This window comes from Idiotropiscis lumnitzeri, chromosome 14, assembly GCF_059441095.1.
Source record: "Idiotropiscis lumnitzeri isolate Australia: NSW breed Sydney's pygmy pipehorse chromosome 14, RoL_Ilum_1.0, whole genome shotgun sequence".
NCBI lineage: Eukaryota > Metazoa > Chordata > Actinopteri > Syngnathiformes > Syngnathidae > Idiotropiscis > Idiotropiscis lumnitzeri.
This window is the reverse complement of record NC_142404.1, coordinates 15,461,213-15,484,129: the sequence shown is the minus strand read 5'-3', so window position 1 is coordinate 15,484,129 and position 22,917 is coordinate 15,461,213. Positions and strand designations below refer to the sequence as shown.

The following is a 22,917-nucleotide window of genomic DNA, read 5'->3' as shown; positions in this document are numbered from 1 at the left end:
ACGGATGCAATAAATTTGTTGCGGCTTCAAAATCGTCTTTGACGTTTACAAAGATGTGTACCCTAATACTTGTCTTTACAAAAAGGTGTACAGTGTATTATGTTGATTGAAGCCAGGAAACATTCTTTGATGTTTCTGTAGATGTGTTCATTGGATCAAGTAATGTTTCTCATCTTAATCCGATGTTGATCAAGACACCCACAATTGGTTCAAAATTGTGGTGGTGATAGTTTGTATAAAGGATGGACCACCAGCCACAACCACTGTGGAAACACGAACCCTGCTGGCTTTCCTGTCACGCTCAATGAAAGTGGACCCGGTGGCCATTGACTGACAGATAGATGATATACCATCGAGCCGCTTTGAGCAAGTAAAGCCGGCCTGCAGATAAATCCAAGCACAAAGTGGCCAAGAGCCTTTAGTTGTGTCACCATGTTGATAAAGGCAACAGATGGACCCTCCTCATCGAAGGTTTAGGATTCATTAGGCGTTTAAAGACAGGAAAAGAGATTATTGCCTGATTAGCCTCTTTTTTGCCGTCCCTTTACATCTCAGTCCTGCTGCTCATCGCCACGAGAAATCAATCTGGGGAGATTGGGATTGAGTTTCTAATGCTCTGTAAAAACATGGTAATGACGTACGGAAGCGTATTATAGTCACTTCAATTTTTTTTTTAAAGTTCAGTATCATGTTATGAATTTACTGTTTTAAAATTATTGAATATATAATAATAATAATAATAATAAAATAATTGATCAAATCCTAACATGCTAGAAGTCAAGATGTTAACACATTCAAGATAGCCCTGGGTCATAAAGTGCTAAATCAAATTGATAAAGATTTAACATCAAATTTTGATTCCATATAGTTTATAGACAACAACAAACAAGAATACATTTCTGATGAGAATTGATACCAGCTGAATGAATGACAATGACTAAAACAGAATATAGTCATTGACTATCATTGACTACGAAATTATATAAATCTAATTTTAATTTAAATCTACGATACAATGAAACAATTGGAATCATAATCCTCATTCGTGCTGTGTTAGCAGTAATATTTTTAATCCATCCTTCTATTATCCGAACCGAAAATAATATATGTAACATAAAATAAAATACTACAGCGCTAGACATTTGATTTTGATCTCATTTAGCACTGACGTCATCTCGATTGACAGCCTGTAAGCCAATGGGGACTCAGTTCCGTCCACCCCGATCCACTCAGAAAGAAGAAGAGGCGGAGCTCGGCGGCACCTTACATTACATGGCAGTGGAATTAAAAAAAAATCTACCAAAAGTTTTCCTCCGGCCAAACTCAGGATGAATGGAACAAGTTACGCTAACTTTGACAACCAGGAGCATGTCTTGAAATTGGGGGAGACGTTCGAGAAGCACCCTAAAAGTGCCTACCACACCGTGCGATGTAAGTGAACGCTTCAGATCCAATATGTTTTTTTTTCCTTATTTCCCACACGGGCTCACAGTTAGCATGCTAGCTCGCAGATTACTCCGTTTTCCTCAGAAAGTCGCTGGTCCAACAAAACTAACCGCCTCCCGAGTCACTGTGTGCTGGCTTCTTGTGTCAAGTCGATGTGATTTTTCTCGTTAATTTATTTTTAATGTGTTTATTTGCCGTGAGAACGACCAGTACCAGCTGTCAAATGTTAGCTCGTGCGTTAGCCTGCTGTCAGTGAAGACAACACCGCCATCTTGTGGCATTTTAGTACCATTGCAAATGCCTGAACCTAGAAAACAAAAACTCATCGGTCATGATGCTCCACTTTCATCCCTCCAGATGATTTCAAACCAGCTTCGATCGACACAGCCTGTCAAGGAGATCTGGAAGTGGGAAAAGGAGAGCAAGTCACTATCACTTTACCCAATTTAGAGGTGAGCCTTTTTCTTGACTGTTCCCTTCAGGTGGAACCTATTTCATAAAATGTATTTTTTCCATTTAAAATTTGTTTTAGGGTTCCAGTGCCCCAGTAACAGTTTTTAAGGGCTCCAAGCGCTCGTACATGAAGGAGTGCATCCTCATTGTCAACCATGACACTGGCGAGTACCGACTGGAGAAGCTCAGCAGCAATATTGCAGTCAAGAAGACCAGGTGCTGACACTGTTTTTTTTTTCTCTTTAAGGGCTATTAATTACATAGTGTTTCATTGGTTCTTTGGCTTTTTGTTTTTTGTGTTCTAGGGCCGAGGGCAGCAGTAAGATTCATTCCCGCATGGAACAGCAGACCAGTCGTCTGGGCCAGCAGATGAAGAGCAGCAGTAGCGGTAGCAGCGGAAGTGGAAGCAAGAGCTCGGCAGGATCCAAAAGTTCTCCGCCCAAAGAGAAAGCGTCGCCCACATTACCCTTGGACGACATCGAGAAAGGTATTCAAACCTCGCTAGCTTAGACCCATCCACTTGCATTCAAAATCGAGGCAGCTTCCGACATCCCCAAGAATGTATTTTGTGCGATACAATTCAAGGATCGTCGTCTAATTATGTTGTGACATGCAGAGCTGATGGCGGAGGCGCGCGTCATGGACCAGATGAGCAGCGCCAGCTCCTCCAACAGTTCCTCGTCCTCCAGCAGCGACGACAGCTCCAGCAGCAGTGACGAGGAGGACGAGCGGGCCCGCGGTACCGGCACCACGGCACCCCCTACTGCAACGGTGGCCCAGAACAACCACAGCATGCCCGTCCTCACCAACAGCCGCCAGCAGGAGGGAGGAGGGGGAGGAGGAAGCGGTGGAGGACTCATGAACACACTCAGTGAGTAAAACGATTACATGATTATGAAATGAGTAATTTAGAAGGAACAGCGTTGCTTGTTCATTCACATGTGACACACTTTGAAATTGTTGGTTTCCCTGAGAACATTTCAGCGTCCACCATGAGATGCCTCCGTTGTATAAACGCTTCATGTATTTGTCTTGCAGAAAACGACCTCCAATTAAGCGAATCGGGCAGTGAAAGTGACTGACCAATCACCAGCCAGGACGTCCACTACCTTCCATTTCTTTTCTTTCTCTCTTGATTCGTTCTTTTTGTTTTGTCATACAAGCAGCGATGTGTTCAGGAATCCTGGGTCACTTCTACGGAATTTTTTTCCTCTTTTTTTTTTTTTTTTATAACATGTCCACCAATCAAGTCTTAAAGTGCCCCCCACATTTCAACTCGGCATTATGGGTAATTTACAATGTGTGCCTTACATGGTTGCATGTCATACATTTTTTTTTTTTCTAAACTGCTGCCTCTGTTCGTTCATTCATTTCATGTTAAGATAAGATGTCCTTTATTAGTCCCACAATGGGGAAATTTGTTGATATTCATCATACAAGCTGAATTAGTGTTAGCGACATAGCTCAGGGTTTCCCCAAAATTCTAACTGGATCACAAAAACATCATTCATTTCCATAACAAAGCAAATGCTAAAGTTAAGTTGATCAATAAAAATAATCTCTGGTTAAAATGGGCTCGCAATCCCTTTTGGGTCACAACACCAAGTTCCGGGAAGCCCTGATGTTGCCTGTTGCCACATTTAGTCGCCAGTGTTGCTACTTGACTCTGTGGCTAGTTGCTAATGTTGCTAGTTGACATGCGAGCTAGTTACCGCCACGTCTTGTTAACCAGCTGCTAGCTTAATCGCCGGTGTAACTACTTTTCTATGTGGCTACTTGCTAAAGATGATGGCTTATCCCGCGTAGTTATTATCCTCCATTGTGTGTCGTCAAAGTTATGTCAGCACTTATCTAGGTTCCTTTATGGCTAGTTGCTAACTGTACTAGACTATGTAGTCTCCCGTAGAGCTAGTTATCGTCTTAGGCTGGTTCTTAATGGTGATGACGTCTCTAGCTTCCAAGGGAGCTTGTTACCTATTATGTTGCTAACATTGCTAGCATATGTGCTTGTCAGTGTAGCTACTTGATTCTGTGGGTAGTTGCCAATGCTGCTATGATATCGAGTTGACAGTGTAGATAACTACCTTCATGGTTAGTTCCTAATTAGCTAGTTGTTAGCACCTCTAGTTGACCGTGTCGCTTGTTGCCCATATGGCTTGCTGCTAATGTAGCGAGCTGCTAACATAACTAGTTAACTTTGTGGGCTATTGCTAGCATCTAGTTGCTATGTTTTTTTTTTTGTTTTTGCCAATGTTGCTAGCATGTGTAATTGTTACTTTAGCTAGTTTCATCATTAACATAACGACTTGCTACTACATCCAGCTCTGTCAGTGGCTTGTTAGCATAACTAGTTGTCACAGTAGCAAGGTACCATCTGGTTGTTAATGTAACCAGCTGCTAGTGTATCTCGTATCGCATAGCGCTTGTGACATTTATTGCTAATGTAGCCAATTGCTAGCATCCCTAGTTATCTCTGTGGCCTGTTGCTAATGTAGCCGACTGCTCACTTCGACACTGTTGGTAACATGGGTAGTTTACTGTCCGTGATTATTTTTTTTGCTAATTGGTCTTCATCAGGTCAGCGATGCTTCGTAGCTTTAAACCTGCGATACTTGAATCCAAATCATTAATTTATTTCTCCAAGCATTGAATGGCCTAACAATTAATATATTTGAAGTTTTAGCAGTCGACAGTTTGACCAATCAGAAGCCTGTTGGCACTGCTGAGCTCCACCTATTTTTTTATTTTTTTTTGGACTTGTCCTTTGAATTGAACGGGTCCTGTTTGCCTTATTTGTAAAAGGAGAAATAAAATATTTTAATTGGGTACACAACCATCTTTGTCACTACTGTTTAGCCTGAGAATACATTTATGACTTTACATTCACAAAAGATCTTGTTCACTTATAATAAATACAAATGAACACTAACATTTTATGTAACTTAATAAATATAATAAATTAAAAATTATTAAATTATTTTCAACTATTTTAAATATTTCTGGTGATAATTTGAACCTCCTCTGCCACAATTTGGTAAACTGAATGCTTTTTTTTTTTTTTTTCTTTTTTTTTTTACAAACCCCAGAATGAATTTGTTTTGTGAAAGTGACCCGAGTAACGGTTGCTCCGTTTTTTTTTTGTTTTTTGTTTTGTTTGTTTGTTTGACCCATAGGTGACCCATTATTCCCCCAACTGTGAAAATAGAAGTGAGTCACCATGGTGAGTGAGTGACGTTGATTGTTTTTGGCACCGGTGCAACGTTCCTGAAGTTCTGAACACTTTGATCCGAGTAACGTGTTTCTTCATGTCATTGTGTGTGCAAAGTGGGTCGCTCCGTGTCAAAGTCCGCATATTTTCCCAGCACGCTGCGCCATTTGCACGCAACAAAAAAGAAAAAGCACCAGCCAGCTCCGCTGCACAAGCGCGCGACATGTTCGCCAAGGTTGTGACCGGCTTCGGCTTCGGCTTCCGCCGCTTGATCCACACCAAGACGCCGCCACCGCCGGCTGCTGCTGTGGCGGTGGCCGAACTTGTGGAACCGTCACGCCGCCACGCATCGTCCACCTGCACCGGCGCGGTGGCGGACGCAGTCGGCCGGGTGAAGCGCATGGACGAGCTCGGCGGGCCGAGCTTCCTCTCGACCCTCTACTGGCTCTTCGTCAAGGGCTACTTCCAGACGACGCAGCAAATGCAAGTAAGTAGGTCAGGCTGTGTTCACGCCTTTTAATTTAGAGTTTAGTTTATGTTTTTTTTTTCCTGTGGCTTGTTTTGTTGCTGTCCTCCTTTTACCTCGAACCCGTTCCAGGTTGCTATGGGGACGTTCACAAAGTATACCTGTAAAATGTTTACAGGTTCATTGTTGTTGTTTTTTTAAATTATTATTATTTTACTAATTACATATAAATTTCAGTACATTTTCTGACATATGACATCACCATATATTAAAGTGAAAGCCAAGATATTGCTGATGGTTTCATTTCATACAGCACTGCTTTTACACCCTTATTAAAAAAAGTAACGCTTTGTAATTACAAACTAATGAGCATTCACTAAGCATTCGTGAATCCTGAAGTCATCATTTACAAAGCGTATTTCTGACATGAATAATCAGTTGCATGTAGTTTGTAAATACCTTATTACTATCATATAATTCAAAATGTTTTTATTTGCCATCGAGGTAAATGGTAACGACAGAACAAAGGTAATGCTGAGATTCACTTCACATTAAAAATTGTAAAATCATTCAGTGTGCAACTACATACTGTAGTTGGGAATAAAAGAAATTATGCAATGAAAAATAATGATGGGTAACATGATAAGGAACTATATACAAATGGTTATTCATGTGAGAAACATGCTTAAAAATATACAAATGCTTAGTTAATACTTATTAGTGTGTACTTATGATAATGTTCCCCTCAAAAATTTCAAGAAGTAGCAGTATTAGAAGAAAAAGTCAATATTACGTAATGATTACAATATCACACATGTTGCAATATTAAAACGTAAATTTCATAAAACCATATGACATAAGTCATTTGGTACAGGATTACTAACAAATGATGATTAAAAGGAAGGTCAAATTTTGTGCAAAAAAGTTGTAATATTTGGATGTTAAATGAGGCAAGAGAGACAATTTTCCAAGACCCCCAACCTTCATAATCTTACCACAGCTCTTCATTTGAGACCCTAATATTACAACCTTAAACTTGGAACATGAAAGCATTGAATAAAAAAAATTCCTTTGCTTCCAGATCGAACACAAGAAGCTGTACGGACCCCTGTGGAAATCCACATACGGACCCCTGGTGGTTGTGAACGTGGCCAGCGCCGAGCTCATCGAGCAGGTCCTGCGCCAGGAGGGCCGACATCCGGTCCGAACCGACATGCCGCACTGGAGGCACTACCGAGAGGTCCGCAAGCAAGCCCACGGACCCCTCACCGAGTGAGTGGCAAACAACTCACGCCCCACTTCTGATTCTTTGACTCTTGGTCTTTGTCGGCATTCGGTTTTTCCTGTTTGACTTGTACAGTAACGTTTTCTACACGTTGTGTCATAGCAACACTAAAACAAACATTTCTAGAGTGAAGAAATAAAGGAAATAGTTGCATGGAATACAAGCAAAATGAATAAATAAATAAATAAAGGAAATGAGGATAAAGCGGAATTGTTACGTCAATAAAATAGTTATATTTTGGGAGAAAAAAAATTTGGAATTGGGCCCTGGATCGAATCCACAACCTTTATGTTGAGAAACGATCACTCTACCGCTCGGCCACGCCGAATAAAAATGAAAAATGCAATCAGATTCAAATTTGTGAAAAACTTTTATGCACTATTACGAAAAAAAATGTAATATTTTCATAAAAAGTAGTTTTTGATGAGGAACAAATTCTGTTTTTCGGAGTATGGGTATGAATAAAATGTGATTGAAAAATGTGATATGAGAAGAATGTCAGAAATGTTTGATATTAAAGTCTGTTTTTATCCCCCCAAAAAATCAGTTGTATTACAGAATAAAGTTATCTTACATGAATGTTCTTCTTCGCACGTTAGCTTTCTTTGGTGTTGTGTCTTTTTAGAATGGGGGCCAATTGGCAGCGTATCCGCAGCATCCTGAACCCTCGCATGCTGAAGCCGAAACACGTGGCCTCCTACGCGGACACCATCAACCTGGTGGTGACCGACTTTGTGGAGCGACTCCGCTGGTTGCGCCATAATAACGCCGACAACAACGGCAGCACTGCCGGCTTGGTGCACGACATGACCGAAGAACTTTATAAATTCGCTTTTGAAGGTAAAAAAAAAAAAAAAAAACACTGGAAAAACTCTATTTGCATTCACTTAATTTTTTTTTCTATATTTGAAAAAAAGGAAACAAAATCCGTCTTTCAAAATTGCTTCCGTCCAAGCATGAAAGGAAGGACAGAAAGGGAAACAATTATGTTGACAGGTAGGAAGACAACAAGGATGTCTGACTGGAAAAAAGAAGGAAGGAAACAAGGATGTAGCGAAGGAAGGAAGACTGAAGGGAGAGTGACTGAGTGTGTATGGAAGGAATTTGAAAAGCGCTCGCCATGTTTGTTGAAGGCATTTGCTCGGTGCTCTTCGAGACGCGTCTGGGCTGCCTGGAGAAGGACGTCCCGGAGGAGACGCAAAAGTTCATCTGGTCGGTGGGAGAAATGTTCCGTCTGTCTTCCATCGTCATCCTGTTCCCAAAGCGCTACTGGCCCTACCTGCCCTTCTGGAAAAAGTTTGTGGCCGCCTGGGACCACCTCTTCAAATTCTGTGAGCCCACCGCCACACACAAACACTGTTAGCATGCAAACCGTTTGGATGAGCAAACACAATGATGTGATATAATGTCACTCTCCTCGTCAAAACATCCAATAATATTCTTTGTCATCATGAAAACATGCAGCACATTAAAAAAATTGCAAAAACATAACCGTTTTTATTTGTTTTGTCAGTGACAATACTATATACTATATTATTTTTTTTACTTTTAACATGAAAAAATGAAATTTCGCTTTGTCAGTTGAAAGCCTGCTTGTGCGCGTGTACCTCTCATCTAGTTGGTTGGCAATGATTACGTGTGCAGTAAGTAAAAATAGTTGACATTAGTAAATGAACACAAAAGTGACTTATTTGGGGACTTGGTCCTGGTTCCTGTCAGTGGACTGAATGATCTGTCATGACCTCCCTCAAGGCGCAAAGTTTAGCATCCACGACCTTAATGCAACTTGACATGATATATTTATACTACAAGGTAAATCCAATTTGTTTTAGTTCAAATTAAAAACTTTACCTTCAGAATATTTCAAGACAAACAGTGTTATTGTTGACAGATTAAACGCGAAAGAATCGATTTAAAAATAAAAAAAAGTCAGTGATGTTTTTATGTACCACTAGAGGGCGAAAGCAGACCTTATTTTTAGAATCGCTGTCCTAGCTAATGTGTCACGTTACACTTAAATATTACGACTGGAAAACATACAATTAATTTATATTCGTCTAAATTATACGCCCAAAAAAAACATTTAAGAGGGTTGAACCAATTAAAACAAACATCTACATTTAAAATTGAATTTAATTTAGTTTATATAATCCCAACTAGTCATTAACATTAATATTGTTAATATTTTGGTGTGCTAAATTAACGACGTGAGGAGATAAAAAAAAAATTACAATGAATACATTTTAATTAATATATTTGTAAAAAAAAATCGTTCAGAAAATAGAAGGACAGATGAAAATAATCAAAATTGAATAAAATAAATATACTTTTAATTACATTATAAAATACACTATTTGCACTTACAAGTAATATTCCAGTGACCTTACTTTGCGACTAAATGGTACAAAATATTATAAGAGAATACAATAAAATGACATTAATACAAAATTAAATAAAATTTAATTGACAAATATGAATGAATATAGATTTTAATTACATTACGCCACATGTGCAGAAAAAAAATTAAAGCAGTATTATGTTGACCTTTGTTAGCTACATGGTGGCACTCGAAAATTCAAAAAGAAAAAAGTGATATATTTGTGATGTTTTTGGGGGGGGGGGTTGGGCATGTTTTGCTTTGTCAACATTTCTGGGTGAACAGCTTGAATGTTTGTTTGTTTCGGTGTTAGCGGAGGAGCTGGTGCAGAAAAAGATGGAGGAGTTGGGGAGGAAGGAGCAGGTGGCTGGTGACGTGGAGGGCGCCTATTTGACTCACCTGCTGCTCAGCGAGAAGATGAGCCTCACCGAGATCCTGGGAAGCGTCACCGAACTCCTGCTGGCGGGAGTCGACACGGTCTGGCTCCAAATCCACCACATCATTTCATTGACTTTTTATTTAAGTAGACATGCCATAATAATTACCGCTCATTTGAATTTTGTTATTATTAATTCAAGCTTATTCACAACAATTATAATTTATGTTTTAATGGGATGTACTACATAAACATAATATTCTTCTACTTCAGACATCCAACACCATTTCATGGGCACTGTACCATCTGGCCAAGGAGCCCGACATCCAGGACCAACTCCACCAGGAAGTGTCGAACATTTGTCCCACCTCCCGCGGGATGCCCAGCGCTGAAGACATCGCCCGGATGCCCTTCCTGAAAGCCGTTGTTAGGGAGACGTTGCGGTGAGAGCAGGACGTCATCGGACCAATACCTGCATTTTTTTTTTTTTTTTTTTTTTTTACAGCCTCGTTTTGTGTCCTTGGCACAGGCTTTACCCCGTTGTACCAGGGAACGCTCGCCTCACTGTGGAAAATGAGATTGTGGTGGGGGATCATCTCTTTCCCAAACGTGTAAGAAATAAATCACACAGAATAATGAGGTTACACACATGGAAGGGTCAGGATATTTTAAATGACGCATTACATGTTACATTTACACTGATGTAAATGGCGCAATCTGGATCATGCTGGATTAGGCATTGAATTGGCAAATATCATTCACCTATACCAAATTTAACTGACATGCAGGTCTCTAAATATGTTACGTCACGCTATACATATTGTGTTTACACTGACAATGAAAGTGCAATCTGGATCAAATCTGGATCACATTTGATTTGACATTACTTTAAAATACCATCCACCTATGATATATCTGACAGATCATTTTTTAAACATGTTAAATTACACTTAACGTGATAGTTACATTCATGCCAAAATTGGAATTTGGATCAAATCTGGATCACGATTCATTTGGCATTACATTGACAAATATCATTCACATACATACAAAAGACATATAGTACTTGACAGCCATACAAGTGTCTGAACATGTTAAATCAGATTTTACACGTTGCATTTACACTGTGAATTAATCTGAATCAAACCTGGTTTGACACTGTCTGCAATTTTTACGCCAATTTTAAAATACAGCGAAACTAGATGAGGCCCACACATTGACACATTTCCACATCTGATTGATATAACATTGACGTGATTGTCTGAATTTGTCCAATTGTACACTCTGGATGTGATCTGGATTCAAACTTGTTCTAAATATCCACATCCGGTAGGTTTGACAGAAAGTGTCGTTGACATTTTACATGTCCCAAATCCAGACTCTGTTCCACCTGTGCCACTACGCCGTCTCCCATGACGACAGCGTTTTCCCCGAGCCGGATCGCTTCTTGCCTCAGCGATGGCTGCGCCAGGAGAATGCCAAGCAGCAACAACACCCGTTTGGATCGGTGCCGTTCGGATTCGGGATCCGGGCCTGCCTGGGTCGGCGGGTGGCCGAGCTGGAGATGTACCTGCTGCTGTCCACGGTAGGGTTTTTAAAATTAGGGCTTCAGGGTTAGGATTTTGCCTGAGTTGTGTTTCAAACAAGGGTTAGGGTTCCAAGTTAGGTTTTGAAAATATACTTTCAGACTGTGTCCGTTCGGCTTACATGTTAGCGTGTTTAGATTTTGAAATGAGGGTTTCAAGACTGAGTTCGGGTTTTAAAGTAGGGTTTGAAATGATGGTTGTCCTCACCATTTGGCAAAGTCGATAGGGTCCGCCTGTTAGTGATTTTTTTTATTTTCAAAAGCGCTGATTAAATGGGCCGGCGAGTCATTGGGTTGTGTCTTTGTTGCTGTGTCTTTCTGTATTAACTCACTCACTAACTGAGCTCTTGTCTGGTTTCCAAAGCTGATCTCTCGCTTTGAGGTGAGGCCTGACCCGAGCAGCACCGGTCCCGTCAAACCCATCACCAGAACCCTGTTGTGCCCGGCCACACCCATCAACCTCATCTTCATGGACAGATGAGGATGATGGACAAGACTCAGTACAGGAAACAAACAAGCACTCTTTTTCTTTTTATTTGACACATTTAAATGAGGCTTGGCCTACATTGGACTTCATGCGTGCATGTGTACACACACACAATCACGCAAGTGTGTAACTTCCTCTGTAACTGAGAAGTCATTGTTATATCATACCATCCACAGTCAGGGTTTCATGAAATACAGTGCACACATTTCCGGAACATTGCCGACGTGAACACATTGGCTGTGGATGATGTGCTAAACAGTGACTTCTCAGCCATGTTGTTTGCGTGCTATGGTGTGAGAGTCTTGATTTTGATTGACATTGACTGTAGGAATCAAACATTGTTTATTAGTGTAAAAACAGATTCTTTTAGTTTGCATTCAGATCTATTGTAAATTTAATGGAATATGCAGTTAATATAATTAAATTCTAGAATACTGCAACCATTTGAAAATGGAAAGAAAGTTTTATACAATACAAGTTTTATACAATACAATACAACTTTATTTGTATAGCGTATTGCTTCAGAATGTCCGCTGGATGTGGGCTGGTCAGTGGGGGTGGCCATCACCATGTGGCTTTTTATCCTCCAAAAGCATGGCTATTATTATTCAACTCTTTACAGTGTTAAAGACCCAAGCGGTTGTTGTGACGGATGGCGCAGTGAACTCTACCGCGTTGCACTGTGGTCTACATGTGAGTTAGTCAGCCTATTATTCATTTGGGGATCTTAAATATGTTTATTTTTGTGAAATTTATACGACAAAAATATTTTTTTTTTTTGTGAGACATTTGCACTACACACAAAAAAAATCACTGTGTGGTTATTGTTTGTTTTCTTCAAATCTGTTGTTGTTGACGTGGCTCTTACACATTTACCCAATAAAATATATTCCTGATTATTATATTATTATTATGCATTTTTATGACTACCTGGTTAGCGCAGGAAAAATGTTTTCATGTGTTCGAATAATTTGTTTCATTACATTTGGATTCATAACAAAATATATCATTTGGATTTTTTTTAAAATTAAATTAATATTATTTTGGGAGGTTGAGTGTGGCGTACCTAATGTTTTGTAGCGCTTCCTGTTGATTAAAAAATAATCCCATTTATTATTATTTTTTTAAACTTTAATTTCATTTTGTATTGGAATTTTTTTGTTAGTTTTTTTAGGTTGGTGGTGTACCTAATGAAGTGTCCCCTTGCTGGTTCCCTCCCACACACAAACACGCAAAACTGGTCACGTGACAAATCCTTTAAATAACTAAATGACAAGCCTCGACAGAAGAAATAAGAACTCCCACGCTCATATAGTTTGTCTATCAAGAATGCTTTTCTCATCAAATATGCTCGGTGACGTCATTTTAGGACCACTTCATTTCGGTGGGAAAAGAAAAGTCCTTTAAAAAGCGGCACCGGAGCACAAGTTGAGGAGGAGGAGGAGGAGAAAGAGGAGAAAAGAGGTTGAGTTAGTGGGTGTTCTTTCATTTGGGGGGGGGGGGTCTACTCTGCACTGACTGCACGCACGCCGCCGTCAACATGACGAAGGTAAAGCAAATGGTAACTTTATTTGTTTTTGAGGGGGAAAATAAACAATAGTACAACTCGGTGGCTTTACTTTCATTGTCATCGTCCAGAACTGGAACTCCAAGTCACTTTAATACGTCTTTTCAAGATATTAGGGGCATGGTATTACAAGAGAAAAGTCATGTTTTGTAAATAATGTTGTCTTTTCCAGATAAATCGCCCACTATGTTACGAGTCGTACCCACACAAAAATTCGCTGACTTTTTACATTTTAATTCCCACTGGTTTGTCGAGTACAAGAACGCGTGACACGACACATTTCAACCTTGTAGTTTTTGCTTCCATTTTATACGTTGTGATTTTATTGATTTTTTTTTTTTGCCAAGTTGAAACGGGCAGAGTGTTACAAACATAATGTCCGCACGCACACACCGACACACAAAGCAGTAAAATACGCCGCTGACTCCACTCATCTGATTACACGTCCGTGGCTTTTTTGACACGCTTTCGCTGAAAATTCCTATCGACCGTTCTGTATTGAACGTCTCACACGCCACTTTTAAATTGTTTGGTTTTCGCCTCATTCTTGGTGGTGCGTTTCGTGTCGTCGAGAAAATCGTTGCTGGTCACTGAGATGACGCAACACGCGGGTCTTCTGAGCGCACGAGCCTTCCCCAGTCCCAACCCCCCCATCCATAAAGCTTCACTTCACTTCCGGTTCAAGAGCCAAACTCTTTTTTTGAGATTTTAAAATGAAGCAGTAGTCTTGAAGACTCAACGTGGATGTGTTTCAGACCGGGATCTTAATAAGATATGGTTTTAATCTTATGAGAAATATTGCAAGAATAACGTTTTTGAGAAAGTCATGATCATGGAAAATAAGTTATTTTTCATACATTTTTAAGGAATAAAAGAAAATCGCATGAGAGCAGTTGCATTTAGAAAAAAATATTTTTCCAAGAAAAACATTTTCAAGAGTGAAGTTGTAATCGTCATAAAATAGTCATATTATATAGTTTTTTTCAGGGGGTGGGGTTTGTAATCGTCCAAGAAAAAAGTCATGCTTACTAGACTAAAGTTTTATTTATTTATTTATTTATTTTTTACATTCATAAAATTGTGCCCCTCCCCCCCCAAAAAAAGCTGAGCAATCAGAACGGTATGTTTTGTTAAGAGAATACTTTGCTGATCCGCTGAAGATCGACCAGCAAATGGAGAAATTTGTCTTTCGGCTCAGCTCCTTCTTCTCCCCGACAAACTGATGCAGTGTATTATGTTGCTATACTACAAATATTTTTTTCCAAGAATTTCGTGCAGTTATAAAATCTGATTATTTTGTATCTTTTAGAAACTATGTGGGACAAACTACCCGGTCAGCATCTGCTTCATTGTCGTCAACGAGTTCTGCGAGCGTTTCTCCTACTATGGCATGAGAGGTAACTCATACATAAGCAAAGAAAAACCGATGTCCGAACTGTGCTACAGCGACACTCCACAGTCTCCACTTTGCTGCTCCTCAGTCACCTTTTTCTTGGATTTTATTCCGCCGTCTCCACTTTTTTGCTGCAGCTGCACTCCACAGTCTCCGTTTTGCTGCTTTACATTCTCCAATTTGCTTCTCCACAGTCTCCACTGATGCTTCACCCCTCAGCTTTTTTAAAATAGATTCCACAGCCTGTACTTTCCTACACTGTTTTATACTCCTTAAGCTCTACTTTGCTGACGTTATTCTCCGCAGTCTCCACTTTGCTGCAGTTTTGCCCTCCACAGGCTGGCCTTTCTATTCTCTACAACCTTCAATTTGCATATGGTGGGAGTGGATAAAGTAAGCGTAGTCATAAGTGAGTCCTCGTACGATGACAGTTCAGGAACTTGATAGTGTCATGGCAGTTGTTTTTAGTGATTAGGGTGTGGTGCCGAAACAAGCCCTGTGGACGCGCACTAGTGAATAAAAAGAAGCCAGATACCATCCTCGCCAAGGAGCAACTTTTTGCTTTGAAACAGTGTTACTCTCCACTTTGCCATATTGTGCTCCACAGTCTCCACTTTGCTGCATGGTGTGTGTCGCTGACTTTGTGTGTTTGCGGTTTAGCGGTGTTGACGTTGTACTTTTTGACGTACCTGGGCTGGGATCATGACCTTTCCACGGCGGTGTACCACGCCTTCAGCAGCTTGTGCTACTTCACGCCCGTCCTCGGCGCCATCATCGCCGACTCCTGGCTCGGGAAGTTTAAGTCAGTCCCCAATTTTCCCCAAACCAGCCTCCCATTTTTTCCCCTTTCTCTCACCTTTGTTGCCACTGTAACCCATCTTTGCCCCCCCCCCCACGTACCCCCCTTGTAGGACCATCATCTACCTGTCTTTGGTCTACGTGCTGGGTCATGTGATCAAGTCGGTCGGCGCCATTCCTACGGTGGGAAGCAACACCGTGCACATGTATGGATGCCCGGCGACCAATCGGACTGAGCCACTCCATCGCTATTTATTGGCAGTCATTGTCCATGTGTGTGTGTGTGTGTGTGTGTTGTAGCGCTCTGTCCATCACGGGTCTGATTCTGATCGCTTTCGGAACCGGGGGTATCAAACCATGCGTGGCTGCGTTCGGGGGTGACCAGTTCCAGGACAAGCATGTGAGTGGAGACATTGGACAGATGCACGCACGATTTGTGAGCTGCCTGGTGATCGCAAATATAAAATTGTTTGGCATTGTACAGTGTGTTTTGTGATCACTAGTGTACAACGAGCCACATGCTGCTTCACCAAGGCTTAAGACAAAAGACGTATTGACATCTGAATAGTGTGGCAAAATATTACTGTTGCAAACTTTAAACAACATTAATGGAACATTTTTAAGGTTATTTTGAATTATTAAATAAAAAATATATTTCAGTAATTAAAAAATAAGTATAATTGAAAATTGCATGAAAAAATACATAATTGTATTTCGAGTTACGTGCAATTTAAATTTAAAATAAAAAATGAAGTAAAACTTTTTCACATAGTTTTAATCCCAATTAAAAATGAATACAATATTTTAGATCAACAAGTATATTAATCCAATATAAACATAAAATTAAAATGACATTAAATCAAAAATGTTAACATCCTTTTTGTTCCCTTTCCAGCACATTTGTATTTTTTTGTCGTCAGGCCAACGAGAGAATGAAATTCTTCTCCATTTTCTACATGGCAATCAACGCCGGCAGCCTCCTGTCCACCATCATCACGCCCATCCTGAGAGGTGAGTGTTGCGTCCCGCTTGTGTTCCCGCCTCTGATGTTGACTCCGCCCCCGCCCCGCAGGAGACGTTCAGTGCTTTGGCGGCGACTGCTACGCTTTGGCCTTCGGTGTGCCCGCCGCTCTCATGATGGTGGCACTGGGTGAGCGCTTCCTCTTCTTCTTTGCCACAAAGTCAAGAAATATATTTTTCTTGATTATATAATTCTTGTACCTGTGAACTAAAGGCATAAAAATCTAGATTATCACTTATATAAAAAAAATCAATATATTAAAATATTAAATATTTCCAAACTTATGTATTCTGTTTTTAGATATGTTTACGTAAAATAACGGCATACTGACACGTCTGCGTGAACCTTTTCACTTTTTACCAGCCGAGTTGATGATCCTCACTGGTTTCGCCGCTCGCAGTTTAAACAAAAAGGCCACAAAGGAATTGCTGCTTAAAAACATCCAAAAGTGTGTTGGGACAACATGTTTGAAAATAATTCCAAAAATGGAACACATTTTTGCATTAAAAAAACAAAACAAGAAAACATTGTGCTAAAATGCCTAAATAAACACTGTTGCCCCCTTGTGGCTGGTAATAGCATAGCCGTGGTCAAAGCAATTTAGTTATACAAAGTTAAAGCTCTTCAGTTATCTCAGCTTAAGGGGAAAGTTTTGTGGGGGGGAATTGGTGAGTGTTTTTAGGAATGAACAAAATATTCGAATGATTGTCCTGAATGACACTGACATGTTGTCCAAAAATCGACACTCAGTAAGCCGCAGTAATATTAGTTGTTCTTCACAAAGCACAAAAAATATGTCTATGAGCGTCGTTGTATTGTCTGTCTACATGTGTTGCGCCATCGTTCGTGTTCAAATAATTCATTGCTTAGAGTGTTATAACGCCACATAGTGGCGAGTCGTTAGCCCGTCTATGGCCTTTTCCGTTATGTGTTATTATTATGAGAGGCAACACAATTATTGCTTCAACTTTATTGTGTCGTTAATGTGTGTGTGTTTGTACAGTCGTCTTCATTTTAGGCAGCAGCCTCTACCGGCGGAATCCTCCGCAGGGCAACATCTTGTTGGAAGTCTGCAACTGCGTCGGCGTAAGTCATTAAACACTTTGTCCTCTTCAGGAATTTTTCTTTCCTCCTCTTTGTCAAGAATGGGATTGATTTTCACGTGTTGTTGTTTGATTTTCACGCTTGCAGTTTGCCATCAAGAACCGCTGGAGGAGGTCCAAGTACGAGTCCAGCAGGAGGCACTGGTTGGACTGGGCCGAGGACAAGTACTCGGTATGACATTTGGCTTGCTAATGCTAACTGCTAAAGTTTCTTGGCAGCTATCCATTTAGAATATATATATATATATATATATATATATATATATATATATATATATATATATATATATATATATATATATATATATATATATATTTTTTTTTTTTTTTAATAAAAATAATTTTATTTAAAAATGTTTTTACTGGACAATAATAAAAACTATCTGTATATCTCTCAGCAGTTTACATGTTCTTTTCTTCCATTGTGTCAACAGAAGCGTCTGATCATGGAGATCAAAATGGTTCTGCGGGTTCTGGTTCTTTACATCCCTCTGCCCATGTTCTGGGCTCTGTTCGATCAGCAGGTCTCAGAACCCGACTTGTTGAGTCAACGTGGCGCGAACGACGCTAACAATGCGTTTTCTGATTGCAGGGTTCCCGCTGGACTTTGCAGGCCACCAGGATGAACATGTCCTTTGTACGTTTGTTGCTTTTTTATTGTTCTGTTCCATGTAATGCTTGTGGGTCATAACTTTTTTATGAGCTAAATGGATCTTCCGCTTGTGTATTTCTTGCTCAATAAACTTCCTGATTGATTTTTCAGAGTTAAACTTTAATCGTTTATTGGTTTTCTTTGTGTTCCATAACAGGGAGCCTTCGCCATCAAACCAGATCAAATGCAGGTTTGTGCTCACTCACGCCTCTTGTGGAAAAAAGTGGTACTACATGATGCCTTTTCGATCATTTTTTTTGTTGGGTCTGTTTGTAATAGACAACCCATTCAAATTTTGGTTGCAAAGTGTGACTTTCTTTGAGAGCTGAATTTTGCAAAGAAAACCTTTTGAGGTGCTTCTGAGAGTTTTGCGTCTAATGTTAAGTCATCTAAGTTGGTTTGTGTTTTTGAAAGTTTTTTCCTTCCCTGCCAGACTCTGAACGCTCTGTTGATTCTGGTGTTCGTGCCCGTGTTCGACCTATTCATATACCCGCTGGTTTCCCTCTGCAGGATCAACATCACGTGAGTTCCTGTCGTCACTTTTTTAACCACGATATGAAACAATCACAAATGTTTTTTTGTCGCTCAGTCCTCTGAGGAAAATGGCCACCGGGATGATTTTTGCGGCGTTGGCGTTTGGTGCCGCCGCCCTGGTGGAGGTCCACGTGGTGGTACGTCAACAACCAAGTTTGTGTTTTCCGGCTGATCAGTGGACAGAAAAATGTTGATGTTTATGTATCAGTGAAGACAATGTGATTGGTAAAATAAACGATCCATGTTGTAGAAAACGGTGGTGGAGCCTGCAGAGGCGGGCAAGTGTTTGCTGCAGGTCTTCAATTTAGCACCTCGGGACGTCCATCTCCATTTTCCTGAAGGCGAGCCTTTTCCGGAGCCGCTCCCGTACCTACAGGTAGCCAGGGCAAAAAAAATAAAAGATTAAAACCCATATCATGATATTATGAGCATATTATGAGAATAAAACAAAACAAAACAATGAACGTTTGTGTCAGGATCCCGCTGAGTACCTGACGCTGCCACTGGGGGCGCCCAGCACCAACGTGAGCTTGGAGGTCCTCTCCGAAGGGGACGCTTCTCGCTGCAATGTCACCTTTGACCAGCAGGAGGCGTACAGTCTCATCCTACACCCCGCCCAAGACGGAATAAGGTGCAAATTGGTGAGCGAAAGCAAGACACAAAAAAAAAATTGTACAACCAGATGAATGGTCCATTTCACCAGAATAACACATTCTTACAAATGATATTCATTTTACGTTAAAAAAGACAACTAAAATTCATTTTTTTTTTGTCCCCTCAAAAAGTTGCATGCTTTTCCACAAAAAAAATGAAACCTTAATACATTTGTAATTCAGGTGAAAGACCACATCACGAAAAACGATGAAGGAGCTCCTCTTCTCAGGTCCAAACGTGACTTTTACCATATTGCACAACACATCACATTGTCTTAATGCTAAACTAATCTAGCGTCGACTTGTGCAGGTTCGTCAACACACTGTCGGAGGCGGCCAACGTCACTGTGGGTGACGTCACTTTCCACACCAGAGCCCATTACAGCGTCTCCGCCAACAAGACTGTCCACCAGGGAGAGTGAGTGGATCGTGACATCTCACACATAAATGACTGTTGCTGCTGAAGGTAGTTTCGCTTAGCAAAATCAAATTCGGTAATCCTGTCAAGACCCACAAAAAAAGTCTCAAGCCAATCCAAGCAGGTATAGTAGACATTGTTTTGTTTTTCTTCCAACTTGTGTGTTGCGTCAGGTATAATCAGGTGAGTTGCAGTTTAAAATCAAAGACTTGCCCAGACCTGGACCTCGGGCTCCTGGACTTTGGAGCCTCCTACACCGTGGTCCTGCTTGAGGTCAGCCAGGAAGCTCGTCGCTCTTGGACGTGAAGCAGCCTCATCCTCTTCACAGGATGTTCTTATTTTTTTTTCGTGTGGCTTCACAGGAGTCCGGTAGGATTACGGCACACAAGATGGAGGACGTCCACGCCAACAACGTGCACGTGGCCTGGCAGATCCCTCAGTACGTCCTCATCACGGCGGGTGAAGTCATGTTCTCCATCACGGGCCTGGAGTTCTCCTACTCGCAGGTTTGGGTTCCAGTCCAGGTCTTCACTCGGACCAGCAAGCAGTCGTCAATGAGTAGCTGAGAACGATTGTCCCCGCAGGCCCCCGCCAACATGAAGTCGGTCCTGCAGGCCGGATGGCTGCTCACCGTTGCCTTTGGGAACGTCATCGTCTTGATCGTGGCTGAGGGCGCAGGGCTTGAGCAGGTATTCTTGAGATTTACAATGTAAAAAAATGTGCTTTTAAAACAGCTTTTAATAAAAAGTGAAACAAAATATTATTAAATTTTGACTTTTTTTTCTATAAAATAAGGATTTGTCATTAATCTTGAAAAAAAGTTTTTAATCCTCATACATTTTTTAAATAGACAACGTATCCATTTTATGCATGAAAAATTACATTTTACTTTAAAAAATATGTAAATAAGCTTTTTTCCTAAAATGTTTTGATTCTCTTAAACTGACAATTTTATAATTTTTAGAACTTTTTTCTCCCACCCAAAACAAATATAAATATATATATATATATATTATTGTAAATTAATGAACTTTTCACGTGAAATAGTTATATTTCTATATTTCTGGAAAATTAATAAAAAATAATTTTTTTTCTCCAAAAATCTGCATTTAATCTGTTTGGTGTGTGTTTGTGTGTATGTGGTTTGCAGTGGAAAGAGTTCCTGCTTTTTGCGGTTCTACTGCTGGCCGTGTGCATGATCTTCTCGGTCATGGCTTACTTTTACACGTACGTGAATGTTGAGCAGCTGGACAAGATCTACGATCAAAACGGCCAACGCAGCGACGACGACGACGACTATGACGAAAGCGGCAACACGCTGAATGAGAAAAATCGAGACTTTGAGCCCAGCACCAGACTTTAATCTCAAGTGCCTTCCTTATTGGGGACAACTGAGAAGGAATTGCAAACAATAAAATGTGATCAATTTTAATGACGCTATTCTCGTAGTTAGCATCAAAAGCTAATTTCATTTTACGCACATTTCAAATTTTTATCGTCGCCTGTGCTTCCAGGATTTGTTTTTTTTTGTACAATGCTTCCGTCTTTTCAGATTTCTCAGTTTTTTTTTCAGGTTTTTATGTGTGGCTCATTGCTGTCATTTAAGAAATAGAAACAAAATATCATGAATTTGCAATTATTTTTTTTTGAAAAAAAAATTTTTTTTCTTCTAAATTCAGGCCTTTTTTTCTAGAAAAAAATGTGGTCAGTTTACAATTTTTCTAAAGAAAAAATTCAGACTATTCAACAATTTATCAGCTTTTTATTGAAAGAAATGTTTTAATAGACTTAATGCACTTATATTTCGGATTTACTCTTTTCTTCCATTAGTTTGCCACATTTTTCTCAGACAAATTAGAATTTTCATAGGTCTTCGATTTTTTATTTTTTTTTAACAAATATTCGCTTAGTTTTTTTTATGGAAAAATACCAATTTAATGTCGCAACCTTTTGACTATTTTCTTAGAAATGTCTGAATTTATTATTTACAATTGTGGAAATTTAGGACTAGATCTTGTCTTGATGAACATTTTTCTTGTTTACGTTATATACACTATTAATATTTTAGTTTTTGTGCCTCCTACGTTGGCATCTCGTCTTGCTTTTGATTTTTGTTTTCACTATTTTGTCGATCCAGTTCCTTGTGTCGACCAATCAGCTCCCTCGACCTTTGTCCAGATGCGCCTCGTTGTCTCATCAGTTTGCTTGTATCTAATTCTCCATTTTCATTTGTTTTTGTTCGTTCATTGTTTGCCATCTGTTTTTGTTCGTAGATACATTTCCAAGTCATCTCACGGTCAGTGGAATGCTCGCGTTTTGTTTGTTACTTAGAAAATTGTCCTTGAACTTAAGTTAATTTCGTAGTTTTGATTCCACGTCTTGTTAGCGTTTTCGTTGAATAAATACTTTTTGGTAATTCCTGCACTTGGGTCGTACCGCCCCACTTTCCACTTTCCTGCTCTTTTGTCCGCAGTCCACCATAATAACCTCAAAACATAACAATTGAATTTAGAACTATGGCTTTTTCTAGAAAAAAACAGCTACATCGTAATCAGTTGACTTCCCCAAAAATATCTAAAAAATATATATAGTTTTTAAATAATTTGAAGTCACATATTTTTTCCATGAAAAAATACATTATTCTCAGACGTTTCTGGTTTTTTTTCTTGAAAAAAATCTGTAAATTTGCTTTGACTACTTTCTGGGTTTTGTTTTGTTTTAAAGAAACAATCTGACATTCTAGATGTTTAGAACAAGAAACTGTAAAAAAGTCAAGTGAACTCGAGCTTAGCTCTTGCCTCACACCTTGTTGAGTCTTGATGCAGTTGTCTGCCATGTTTGTCATGTTGCTCAGCCAAAAAAAAATGTTCACAAGCGCGAAACGCGATTACGAAAAAGGATGTGACCCCAACCCGGACAAACAAACATTCGCCTTGATTGGATTATTGGCAGCGAGGTGCTGACTTTGAATCCATCTTTCACTTTGATGCCACCTCATTTGCATAAAGGTAACAGCGCTCGTCTGACCCCATCAGAGATTGTCTATTCTAGGAAGATGGCGTTCTCCTCTTCTTGTCTAACAGGAGCCGGGTGAC

General features: G+C 40.0%; 3 protein-coding genes across 3 annotated transcripts; all 3 read left to right on the top strand.

Moving 5' to 3' along the window:
* Positions 1–1,245: 1,245 nt before the first annotated feature.
* On the top strand, positions 1,246–4,735 carry eaf2 (ELL associated factor 2). Its single transcript, XM_088314920.1, has 6 exons — positions 1,246–1,431; positions 1,804–1,898; positions 1,979–2,115; positions 2,205–2,386; positions 2,516–2,770; positions 2,938–4,735. The coding sequence occupies exons 1-6, from the start codon at positions 1,329–1,331 to the stop codon at positions 2,979–2,981; spliced, it is 816 nt and encodes a 271-aa protein (XP_088171046.1). The 5' UTR covers positions 1,246–1,328; the 3' UTR covers positions 2,982–4,735.
* Positions 4,736–5,275: 540 nt separating this feature from the next.
* On the top strand, positions 5,276–12,154 carry cyp27a3 (cytochrome P450 family 27 subfamily A member 3). The gene is made up of 9 exons (XM_088314919.1): positions 5,276–5,594; positions 6,655–6,845; positions 7,484–7,698; positions 7,992–8,189; positions 9,549–9,712; positions 9,885–10,054; positions 10,141–10,222; positions 10,990–11,196; positions 11,561–12,154. The coding sequence occupies exons 1-9, from the start codon at positions 5,331–5,333 to the stop codon at positions 11,675–11,677; spliced, it is 1,608 nt and encodes a 535-aa protein (XP_088171045.1). The 5' UTR covers positions 5,276–5,330; the 3' UTR covers positions 11,678–12,154.
* An 819-nt stretch (positions 12,155–12,973) lies between these two features.
* Positions 12,974–22,246, top strand: LOC148323667 (solute carrier family 15 member 2-like). The gene is made up of 22 exons (XM_088314922.1): positions 12,974–13,232; positions 14,560–14,647; positions 15,304–15,445; positions 15,555–15,647; positions 15,742–15,841; positions 16,362–16,452; positions 16,514–16,591; positions 17,466–17,548; positions 17,654–17,737; positions 18,000–18,089; positions 18,158–18,202; positions 18,375–18,407; positions 18,651–18,739; positions 18,807–18,888; positions 19,002–19,127; positions 19,228–19,392; positions 19,588–19,634; positions 19,715–19,822; positions 19,996–20,095; positions 20,185–20,328; positions 20,407–20,511; positions 20,973–22,246. Exons 1-22 carry the CDS (start codon positions 13,224–13,226, stop codon positions 21,183–21,185), a joined length of 2,115 nt encoding a protein of 704 aa, XP_088171048.1. The 5' UTR covers positions 12,974–13,223; the 3' UTR covers positions 21,186–22,246.
* Positions 22,247–22,917: the final 671 nt, after the last annotated feature.

Coding starts and splice junctions, on each gene's coding strand:
- eaf2 (XM_088314920.1), top strand. CDS start 1,329: ATGAATGGAACAAGTTACGCTAACTTTGACAACCAGGAGCATGTCTTG. Junction 1,432..1,803: donor TGCCTACCACACCGTGCGAT/GTAAGTGAACGC, acceptor TCATCCCTCCAG/ATGATTTCAAACCAGCTTCG. Junction 2,771..2,937: donor AGGACTCATGAACACACTCA/GTGAGTAAAACG, acceptor TTTGTCTTGCAG/AAAACGACCTCCAATTAAGC.
- cyp27a3 (XM_088314919.1), top strand. CDS start 5,331: ATGTTCGCCAAGGTTGTGACCGGCTTCGGCTTCGGCTTCCGCCGCTTG. Junction 7,699..7,991: donor TTATAAATTCGCTTTTGAAG/GTAAAAAAAAAA, acceptor TGTTTGTTGAAG/GCATTTGCTCGGTGCTCTTC. Junction 9,713..9,884: donor TGCTGGCGGGAGTCGACACG/GTCTGGCTCCAA, acceptor CTTCTACTTCAG/ACATCCAACACCATTTCATG.
- LOC148323667 (XM_088314922.1), top strand. Junction 17,549..17,653: donor AAGTCTGCAACTGCGTCGGC/GTAAGTCATTAA, acceptor TCACGCTTGCAG/TTTGCCATCAAGAACCGCTG. Junction 19,128..19,227: donor AGCCGCTCCCGTACCTACAG/GTAGCCAGGGCA, acceptor CGTTTGTGTCAG/GATCCCGCTGAGTACCTGAC.